General features: G+C 39.5%; 1 protein-coding gene and 1 non-coding gene across 5 annotated transcripts in view; both read left to right on the plus strand.

Moving 5' to 3' along the window:
* Window positions 1-9,813, plus strand: part of SVEP1 (sushi, von Willebrand factor type A, EGF and pentraxin domain containing 1) — a 180,214-nt gene extending 170,401 nt beyond the window's left edge. For all 4 annotated transcript variants that reach the window (XM_059143460.1, XM_059143462.1, XM_059143461.1 and 1 more), the window contains 2 exons: window positions 4,548-4,641; window positions 9,427-9,813. In XM_059143460.1, the coding sequence (XP_058999443.1) occupies window positions 4,548-4,641; window positions 9,427-9,448 (116 nt within the window). In that variant the 3' untranslated portion in view covers window positions 9,449-9,813. The remainder of the gene's footprint in view (window positions 1-4,547; window positions 4,642-9,426) is intronic.
* LOC131813303 (U6 spliceosomal RNA) lies at window positions 4,852-4,958 on the plus strand. The gene has a single exon (XR_009346727.1). It is a non-coding gene; the product is annotated as a U6 spliceosomal RNA (small nuclear RNA).
* Window positions 9,814-11,608: the final 1,795 nt, after the last annotated feature.

An 11,608-nucleotide genomic window follows, 5' to 3' on the forward strand; every position in this document is an offset into this window, starting at 1 on the left:
AAAACATGGGGAGGTTCAGAAGAATATTTATTTTAATCTCTATGAAACTAAGTTACTAACTTCATGGTAACTTTTCAGTAAGAACAAGGCTCGGAATCATTACCATTTAAGTTAAATCAAAGAGATGGTTCCTTCCTAGACAGCAGTAACAAATTGTTGGTTAATTGGGGACAGACACATCCCCTTAACCACCCTTTCCTATCTCAAATATGACCTCTACTCCTCTGCACTTGGAGGTCTTAACTGTTGGGTTACCTATCTGTCCTTGCCCCCACTAGATGACATGCTGCTTGGGGACGGGGTGTCCCTTTGTGGTCATTACATGCCAGTACCTAAAACAGCACCTACGTACGATAGGTTTCTCATGTGGAAGAAACAAATCAGTCTAAAATGACAGGTTTGGACCTTCTTGAAGTCTGATATTTTTAGGTAACTATTAAAAGAAGACAACTCGCTGTATTTATTTGGTATTCACTCTAGCACTCCACTGTTTTTCTTGTAAACAATATTCTACCATCTCTCTGATGGGATCAGACATCACGTAGAATAGGCGTGTTGGCACCAGAGCTTGTCATAAGCTCTAGGGCCAGGGACCCATATAATTTAGCTTTCAAACTAGGACATTTCTGAGAGCGAAAGGGACACAATTGACAAGTGAACTAAGGAAATGGAAGTACCACCTACTGTCACAGGCAAGATCAGATGGGTCGTCCCCGTACCCCCGAAACAGCCGTCCGTGAATGTAGAAAAGGAAAAATCTACTGGAGGTTAAATGCAAAGCCCTTTATCGAAACTTTAAAGGCAATTAATAGAGTGTTTGTTTGTAACAGACCCACTTGGAGGTTTTATCTACATTTCCCAATTTGAAGTCACTTGCAAACGCTTCTGGCCGTGGCCCAGCCATCTTACTTTGCAGGCGGTGGCCCTGCTCTTCCAGGGGGAGGCACCCTTGATTATCCCGTTCTGTCCTCTGAGATTCCCAGTATCAACACCTTTCTGTTTCTCTCTGCACAGTACCTCCCCCATCCTACTCTGTCCCCACCGTCACCAGCTAGTAAAAGATCTTTCCTTGGAATCGCCATCAGATCTTCCTGTCTCTCCATTTCCAAGCTAAACATCATGACATACTCCTTTTGGTGTACCTTTTTGCCCTATTTCGGAACCTAAAATGGCTCTCTGTTGTGTCCACCACATCCAGCCCAAATTTTCAAGCACAGATCTTCTGACTTCCAAGGCTCTGCTTAGACTAGCTGCCACACACCTGGTAAAACTCAGCATTCATCCAGCCAAGCACACGCTGTCCCCTGCAGTGATGGCTTTCTCATTCCCCCATGACTCAGCACCATCCCATGGTTTCCCTCTTTCCCATACCTCTTCAAACCTTACCCAACCTCACAAGCCCTGCCCAAGTTTCCTCTTGTCTCCAAACTTGCTTTATACCACAATAATCTATTTTCTAACATCCCATTTCTACAGCTATGACACACTTAGGTACAACCATGCAGTTTAAAGCTCCGTTGATCTATTTTTATTTCTTCTAGCTCCTTGGCTCCCTAACTGGCGTTAGCTCCCCAATAACGCTGAGCCACGTAGTGCTCCTTTCCTGAGCAGCTGCCTCAGCACACATCCCACTCACACGTCCTATATACTAAGCATACCACTGCGTATGATACGGGAGCTCCTGCTCTCCAGAATTTGATCTAGAAAAGCAGAATGGCCTATAAGCAGATAACTAGAGGCTAGCCAAATTCTCTGAAAGGGGTCATGACAACAGTGAGGGGTAGGTACATTAGCCAAGTGGAGACATTCCAAAGTCTTTGTAAGCATAGAATCAGAAGAGCAAGAGTAGCCATCAGAGGAGGATCATTCTACTCAAGGGCATGGAAGCATAACACAGGCGTATTCTGCATAGGAGAACTGAAGCCATAAAGCGAACGTAGAGGTGTGACTGGAAATGAAGCCGTCAGGATGGGCAGAGCCAGAGAAGGACACGCACTGTGTGCCAAGTTCAAGGTGCTAGATTATGCCCTGTGAGCAACAGAAGCCACGGAAGGATTTTAAGCAGGAAAATCAAGTGTTGAGATTTTCTTTTAGAAAAGTGATTGTGGTGGCAGTATGGAAAATGGCAGAAAGCAAGACTTAAAATTGGGAGTCCACTTAGGAAGTTAACAAAACAGAATTGGCAAGATGTAATGAAGTCTGGGAAAATGTTAACTGAGAAGGGGGGTGGGTTGAGAGAAGTTGGGGAGGTGACTCGCTACTTGGCTATAGATTTATTAAGGGAGTCAAAGTGTGAGGTGAATCAAGACCAATACATGTTTTGGGCCCCTGAGGGGAAGGAGCTGCCATTTACTGAGATAGAGAACCCAAGAGGAGTATATTTGAAGGTACAGATAAGGAGTTAAGTTTGTACGTGCTGAGTTCGAGGACCCTGTGAAACATACAAGGGAGAGGTCTGATAGGCAATGGAATGATGGTTTGGGTTCCCAGAAGTTACATCTAGATTGAAGATAGCAATATATAAGTCATCACTGGGAAACATTCATGGAGAAAAACATAAGAGCATACAGAAATCACATTGCATGAAAAGGTAGCCCAAAATGGAACACTGGGGGTTGCCTGTTACAGGGAAGAGGAGGTGTTAAGCTATTAGGCAAGGAAGTGAAATGAATTTGTTAGTACAGTCGGAAACCACTAAATCATCGTGCTTGTGAAAAGGAGTGGGGCACCTGGATGACTCAGTCAGTTGAGCGTCAGACTCTTGATTTCAGCTCAGGTCATGATGTCAGGATTGTACGATCGAGCCCCACATCAGGCTCTGCACTCAATATGGAGTGTGCTTGAGAGTCTCTCTCCCTTGCCCTCTGCCCCTCTCCTGACTCATGCATCCTCTCTCTCTAAAATGAGTAAATAAATCTTTTTTAAAAAGGGAAGGAAGGGACGCCTGGGTGGCTCAGTTGGTTAAGCAGCTGCTTTCGGCTCAGGTCATGATCCCAGCGTCCTGGGATCGAGTCCCACATCAGGCTCCTTGCTCAGCAGGGAGCCTGCTTCTCCCTCTGCCTCTGCCTGCCATTCTGTCTGCCTGTGCTCGCTCTCTCCCCCCCTCTCTCTCTGATAAATAAATAAAATCTTAAAAAAAAATTAAAATTTAAAAAAAAGGGAAGGAAAAGGAGCAATTTTTTTTATTAGTGAGCAGAATCTGTAGAGAGTTGGTTTTTAATGATTGGGTTTTATTTTTGCTATTTTTAATCCTGGGCTCTGTTTCATAATTCCCTCTTTATTGTGTGGCAGATACATGCATTCTGTTGGCCCACTCCCACTCATTACCTCCGCAAGGGTGAGGACAGGGTTGGGTTTTTTTCCCCACCCAGTGTTTGCTTGTCAGGATGGGTGAACTATTAAAGAGATGACATTTACTTCTGTCTCACCGAAGATGAGTTTTTCATCTGGGAAACCTACTTTTCCATGTGATAATGAGGCTGAAACATTTCTGATTTCCAGCCTTCTTTAAACAGAAATTTTATTTTCTTCCTCAAGGAAGTTCTTCTTTTTCTTTGCTATGTTAAACTTGTGGGTGTTAGGTCTTCATCGGCTTTTAGCATCTGCAAGTTTTTTAACAGGTAGGTACATGCAGTTGAAGAGTGTGGTTGTGACACCATGCATTTGTGGGAAAGATGCCTAGATAATAAACCTTTGGGTGTTCACTCGGGGCTTTATCTGTGGCTAACTTTTAATTCTATCCCAGGTTCTGTAATTCCAGTTAAAGATGGTAAAAGCCATGAAATGTGTTTTCTAGCAAATACAAAGAACTTCTGAATCATCTCCTATTTTTATTTGTTTGTTTTGCTTTTTGTTATTTTAGATAATCTGTATGTCTGATTGATTATCTTAAGAGTTGGTGTCTGGGGACACCTGGATGGCTCAATCGGTTAAGCGGCTGCCTTTGGCTCGAGTCATGATCCCAGCATCCTGGGATTGAGTCCCACATTGGGCTCCTTGCTCGGCAGGGAGCCTGCTTCTCCCTCTGCCCCTGCTTGTGCACTCTCTCTCTCTCTGACAAATAAATAAATGAAATCTTTAAAAAATAAATAAATAAAATCTTTTAAAAAAAAGAGTTGCTGTCTTCTATAATGACTCAATCAGTCATAGAATTCACTGCTGGTTCTCAAAAGTGAGATAGTCTAATTGAGCATCTGAAATATTTGCACTTTAAAACCATATGTGTCAAATTGGTCACGTAAAGAATACATGAGAAAAATCAGTGGATTTAATGTTATCAGCAAAGGTTTCAATACATAGGTGTAGGACTTAGCCTGGAGCTTAAATATGAGAATGGACTAGCGTGGAGGGGGAAAAAGGGAAAGGGTGGTGTCCCTTAACGTCATGCGGTCAAACAAAGTGGCAGAAATGTGTAATGCAGATGGCCGGGGGGGAGCGCCAGTGGCTAGAGCAGAAAGCACAGTGAGATCTTATTCTGTGTACATTTGCAGAACATCTTCCAACTTGCTAAGTATTAATTAAATAAATGCATGAACTTTTCATCCCAGCTGTTTGCCAGTCTCCCTGCTTAAATGGTGGAAAATGCGTAAGACCAAACCGGTGTCATTGTCTCTCAGCTTGGACAGGACATGACTGCTCCAGGTAAGATAATTAAAAATGAATATTTATCTCTAACACAAAGAGGTCAAAACTCAAGGGACGTTTGTCCCAAGAGCCAGAAGGTAACTCTGCTTTAAGTATAATCCTTTTACATCCAAAAATGTCCATCTTCAGATACTCTCTAAATGTGAACCAGAGCCAACATAAAGAAGTATTAGTTAAGAAAACAATATCTCAAAAATAAATAATCTTTTGCTCACTTTGGCAGTATGTAAACTAAAATTTGAACAATGCAGAGAAGGTTAGCATGGCTCCTTTAAAAGGATGGCATGCAAATTCATGAAACATTCCATATTTTTCCACAGAGAAAGGTTTAATTAAACAAATAAATTAACTGCCCTCTTGAACAGAAGATTGCAGCATTTATATGTAAGGATGTAAAATAAATAATAAACTCAATACATTGTATTGATATTCACTTGCATTCCTGATTACAATAGAAAATGGTATGGAAATTGATCAGAAATGTTTGTTTTTAAAGTCAAAAATCTTGTTTCAACTAATGTATGTATATGCAGTATTTAATTGACCAAAAAAATTTATGTAAAAATATGTCTGTCAGTTGGTTTCTCATTTCTAATCAGATAAATATCATAATTGAGAAAAGATTATTACAAAAATAACTCTAAGGGAAAATGATTAAATATAATTTAAACTATTTTTTACTGAAGTATATTTGACATCCACTATATTAGTTTCAGGTATACAGCTTAATGATTTGATATATATATATATAATATATATATAGCAAAATGATTATCACAATAGATCTAATTAGCCTCCATCACCACACATTTACAAAATGTTTTTCTCCTGATAGGAACTTATAAGATTTACTCTCTTAGCACCTTTCAAATATGCAATGCAGTGTTGTTAACTGTAGTCACCATGCTATACGTGAAATCCCTGTGACTTCGTTATTTTATGACTGGAAGTCTGCACCTTTTGACTCCTTTTTCACGTTTCGCCCACCCCCCACTCCCTGCCTCTGGCAACCACCAGTCTGTTCTCTGTACCTATGAGGGGTTTTTTTTGGTTGGCTGGTTATTTTGAGTGAGACCATATGGTATTTGTCTTTCTCTGTCCAACTTATTTCACTTAGCATAATACCCTTGGGGGCCATCCATGTTGTAAATGGCAAGATTACATTTTTTAATGGCTGAATAATATTTCTGTGCATGTGTGTGTGTGTGTGTGTGTGTGTGTGTGTGTGACATTTTCCTGATCTGTTCATCCATCAGTGGACCCTTAGGTTGTTTCCACATCTTGGCTATTGTAAATCATGTTGCAATGAACATGGTGGTAGAGATACCTTTTTGAGTTAGTATTCTCATTTTCTTCAGGGAAATGCCGAGTTGTAGAAGAACTCCTGGGTTGTATGGCAGTTCTATTTTTAATTTTTTGTTTTTTGAGGAACCTCTGTACTGTTTTGCATAGTGGCGGTACCGATTTCCATTCCCACCAACAGTGCATAATGTTTTCTTTTCTCCACATTCTTGCCGAAATCTGTTATTTCTTATCTTTTCGGTAATAGCCATCCCAGCAGGTGTGAGGTGATACCTCATTGTGGTTTTGATTTGTATTTCCCTGATGACTGAGGATGTTCAGCATCTTCTCATGTGTCTCTTGGCCACCTGGATGTCATCTTTGGAAGAATGTCTATTCAAATCCTCTGCCTGTTTTTTAATCTAACTGTTTGGGTTGTTTTTTGGTTTTGGTTTTGGGATTTTGGGTTTTGGGTTTCGTTTGTTTTTGTTTGTTTTGCTATTGGGTCATATAAACTCTTTCTGTATTTTGGATAGTAATCCCCTATCAGATCTATGATCCCATTCAGTAGGCTGCCTTTTCATCTTGTTGTTGGTTTCCTTTGCTGTGCAGAAGCTTTTAGTTTGATGTAGACCCACTTATTGATTTTTGCTTTTGTTGCCTTCGCTTTTGCTGTCAAATCCAAAAAATTGATCACCAAGACCAATGTCAAGGAGCTTGCCACTTATGTTTTCTTCTAGGAGTCTTATGGTTTCAACTCTTATATTTAAGTCTTTAATCCATTTGGGGTTAATTTTTATGTATGATTAAGAAAGTGGGGGATACCTGGGCGGCTCAGTCAGTTAAGCGTCTGCTTTCGTCTGCTCAGGTCATGTTCCCAGGGTCCTGGGATCGAGCCCCATATCAGGCTCCCTGCTCAGTGGGGAGCCTGCTTCTCCCTCTCACTCTGCCTGCCGCTCCCCCTGCTTGTGCTCTCTCTGTCTCTCTGTCAAATAAATAAATAAAATCTTACCAAAAAAAAAAAAAAAGTGGTCCAGTTTCATCCTTTTTCATGTGGCTGTCCAGTTTTCCCAGCACCATTTGTTGAAGAGATTATCCTTTCCTCAGTGTATATTCTTGGCTCCTTTGTCATAAATTAATTGACCATCTATGCATGGGTTTTTCCTGAGCTCTTTATTCTGTTTCACTGATCTATGTGTCTGTTTTTATGCCAACACCATACTGTTTTGATTACCATAGCTTTTGATATAATTTGAAATCAGAGAACATGACACCTCTAGCTTTTTTCTTCGCTCTCCAGATTTAAGCTTTTTTGAATTTCAGGAATTGTCAGACACACTGCACCATGCAGTGGATAAAGTATTTTCTTCACAAACATTGAAATGGTGGAATTTTACCAGCTCTATTTTAAGACTTCAGTATATGTTATTGTATTACATCACTTAGAATTGTATTATGTCTATTTACTTCCATCTTATAGTAATCATTAAAAACAAATGGATATTTTCATATTCACCTTAAAAAGCAGGAAATTCAGTTAGCTGAAAACAACTTTAATTTTTCCATTTTCTTTTATTTCATCGTGATTAGAAACTTGCAAAGGCAAAAATTTAAGTACAAATTTCATTTTTAAAAAATCAGTCTTGGTGCCAAGTGCCTTGAAGATGAATTTCTTCACATCATCCCATGTATATGCCATCTTTGCAGAGAGAAAACATAAATTAAACCCCAAAGAGCGAATTTGGATTATATATTTAGAAGCTTCCAAGATAAAAATAATAGTTTTATGGGAGATCAGAGTTGAAAGAATTTAAGAAAATGAAAATAAAACTGGAATGGATTTCTGGGGAAAAAAGAAAAGAAGAGAGAGAGAGAGAGAGAGAAAATGATTAAAGGAATAAGAATGGAAATGACTCAAAAAGGAACAGGAAATATAACATCCTTATAATTTTAGACTTTCTATTTCAACTCCTTCTTCTTAGAGATAAGAAAAGGATACCTGGCGTTGTTCGTGTGATTCCCTAATATCAAAATACTCCCATAAGAGATCTTTCTCAACTGGGGAAGAATAATTATTAGCTTTTGTGAAAATATATTAATAAAGAAAAAAATCTAGATATTCTTATGCAAAAGTTTAATTAAGGAATCTGAATGTATATATTCAGCAATCAGCAAAATAAACTACAAGGCGTATCCCACATTCAAGGAAAGGTCATCTTCAACCCAGATGATTGGGCCAGCTCCTGCCTCCTTGTACTGTGATGGATTATTCTAGGAGAAATTACTAGTTAGGACGCTCTTACCACAACTCTAACTAGCTTAATTAAAGAAAGGAATATGTTGTCACAATAGAAGGACCTTCATAGAACCCAAAGACATTAGGCAGCAAAGCATTAGTAGACCAGACTGAGGACTGGAAAGCCACGTACAGCCTCTCTACCTCTGGTCTCCCCTCCCCTCCCCTCTCCAGTGCCCACTCCATCCTCTCTAGTGTGGTTTTCTCTGTTGTTCAGTTCAAGCGGAAGGACAGAATTGCTTAGAGCTTCCACGTTTTACACGTCATGCCACATAAGCCACAGAAATGTATGCTGACCCAGTTTAAAAATCCAGGAGAAGAACTGACTACTCAGATCCAGTCATGGGCCCACCATGGATCCTAAGTTGAGTTATGTTGTACTAACGGGAAGAGTCATTTTGTCAAAATCTTCACTTTACTCTTGGGTAAAGGGGAGAGGAGGCTGACAATTCCTAGAAGAAAGAAACATTTCTTCTCATAGTAGGATTTCCTCTTCATAGTAGGATTCCCGAAATGGGAAGAGGAGAAAGCTTTTCTGAGAAATCAAAACAGTAAATGTTTCCAAACACTTTTTTTTTTTTTTTTTAATTCCTTCTCTCTGGCAAGATTGAGTGCCTTGAAGATTGTCTCCCTCGGACTTACTCCAGGCACACACACACAAAAATGCTCAGTAAAGCTTGTACACAGATGGAGCCGTTTCCAGGCATCAGTGATAGCAGGCCGAGAAACGCCCTGTGGTATCCATTAAATTCCTCAACCTATAACCTTCTCTGCTGATGACTAAGACGGACCTGCTATTATTCCCAGTTAGTTCTTCCTTAAGAAAGAGAGTGTATTTCCCCTGATCTCTATGGGCATCTTCAGGAAATCGATCCTAAATAAATGGCATAAGTAAAAACCCTAAAGTGTCCATGCTGTAAGGGACCTTCAGGTTCACGAAGACCAAACTCGTCGTTTTACAGATAAGAGGATAACCAGATGGGAGACTGGCAACAGAGCCAGGATCAAAACTCAGCTTCTGCTGATTCCTAGATCTTTTCCTAAGGTTGGCCCGTGTTCTCTCAAGGGATGCCCCCTCTCCATACAAACGATGTCACGGAGGATGCCTGCGGCATCTGAGACTTTCAGTCCCATTTTCATCGGCCCCTAAGCTTTTACCTCTTCGCTTCGGTTCTTCTGTTGAATCTCTTTGTTTTTTGTTCCAGGAAAAGGAGGCCTGGGTTTTAACCACTGCACAACCAACCAGCTCTCCTAAAAGCAGGATCATCTCTTCCTGGTAGTCCTGGGCATCCTGGAACTTATGCAAAGAAATTCCAACACGGTGCTGGGTCTTGTTTTGTTTCGTAAACTTGTTATTTGGGGTTTACCTTTGTATTTTGTCTTCTATTTTGTTATTCTTTGTGACATACTTTCTTACATGTTTCCATTTTTAAATATGCTCGTATTTTCGATAAAAGGTATATTAAATAGATGCTGCTCCATTCACAAAATGTACATATTCTGCTGTCTGCTGGGGAAGTTCCTGCTACACGTCTTTCTTCGGTTACTTAAAATGATTTTTCAATTAAAATCTATTTTGCTATTAAATAATATTTGGTTGGGTAGTGCCATTTTGTGCGATGTCCCAGAAATGATGAAGAGGATAACGATCTTTCATCCATGCTGGCCCAATACAGGATCACGTGCAGTGTATCAAGAAATCACAGTACAGAACACCCCTCGTTCTAGTTCCATCTTCTTCACAGTATGCAAAATCAAAAAGGTTTCCTTTTATTGAATCAACAGGTAGTTGTTGGACCTTACCACCTGCCACACAGAATGCTGAAGCCGGAGCTGAGGAATAGCCTGGCTGATTCCTTCCCCAGCATCTGGAAAGCTATAGGCAATCAGCTAGGTGGATGGAGAGGGAAAGTATGGTCATGGCTCAGAAAGCAAAGTGGTTCCCTTCCTTCTCACAGCTGGAATAAGAAATGCAGGAACTGGAAGATGAACTGAGAGCCCACTCCTAGGCCATAATCCCACAGCTCACTGCTCTGGGAGATAGGAAAAAGCAGGACAGAGAAGGGGAAAGGAAAAGGCAAATGGGTGAAGTTCCCCCAAACTGTGCTTCTGGTCTCACTTGCAATAAAGAATTGATGCTGTCCAAAGCAGGGCTCAGCTCCCCCTCAATCACTCAATCACTGTACTTCTGCCAGGATAAAGACTTCCCTAGACTTCTGGAAAATAAAGCCAAACACTAGATTTTGTTTAAAACAAGAGAATCACAATCAGTTCACCTTCATCCTGGGAGAAATGCTGCCAAATCCGCCATGAGGTACATTGTAACACTACGAAGAAATGCAGGAACAATGAAGAAGATCTCGATTGTCCTAGTGGTTCTCTTCCCTGCCCTGCACTCTTCAGCTATTGACTTCTTTCTCCTGATGTTCACCCTCTTGACCAATTTTACGAGCTTATGGGTATACCTTTTATTTAGCTTATTGATGTCCTGTCAACTTCCAAACTATGTTGATCTTCATCATTTATAATCCTTAAACTATAAAATAAAAGCCAAGTAATAAAAAGAAAGATGGTACCAGAAAATAGAAGCTAAGGAAAGCTGCATTTGAAAACAAAACTCGGTTCTGAAAGTGTACCTGCTAAGTGGTATTTATATTGGGTTACTTTGAGTAGGTGAAAAGATCTTTATTTCATAGTAAGTTAAATTACTTGTGTTATGTAGGCAGTACAGTGAAGTAAAGCATCATGCAAATGAGGTTTGCAAATGATATTTCATATCGAGAAATATGAGTCACAGAGTAGAAACTCAAAAGTAGCTGAAGAACGTAATTTTTTAAATCTTCAGTACTGTATATATTCACAGTGAATTCTTAAATTTCTAAAAAGGAAGTAAGGATGTTTTCCAGCATACTAAAGCATAATCTGTTTCAAACCAACAATAACCAGTTCTATAGTGAAGTATTAAATGTTTCCCTTTAAAATCAGAAAGGAAGCAGAAAAGCTATCCCCATTAATCTTGAACATTATTCTGTGAGTTCCAGCCAAAGCAGTAATATATAAATTTATCAAATAAATGAAAGGTATAAGGATGAGAAAAGTAAGAGTCACACTTTTTATTTTGGCAGAAGGAATGGTGATATAACTTATAAAATGAAAAGCCAAAGGCATGAAAATTCATTAAAAACACCAAGTCCCATAAACTAGTTACAGATAAACATACAAAAAGAGCTTTCCTAAATGTCATTTAAAAATAGAAAATATAGTAAAAAAAGAAAAGATCCTATTCACAATATTAATATATACATACATATATCTTTATGTATGTGTGTGTATATATTATATAAATAAGAAATGTATGTGACCTCAAGGAAAAATATTATAAAATCA

Source organism: Mustela lutreola, chromosome 12 (genome assembly GCF_030435805.1).
Source record: "Mustela lutreola isolate mMusLut2 chromosome 12, mMusLut2.pri, whole genome shotgun sequence".
NCBI lineage: Eukaryota > Metazoa > Chordata > Mammalia > Carnivora > Mustelidae > Mustela > Mustela lutreola.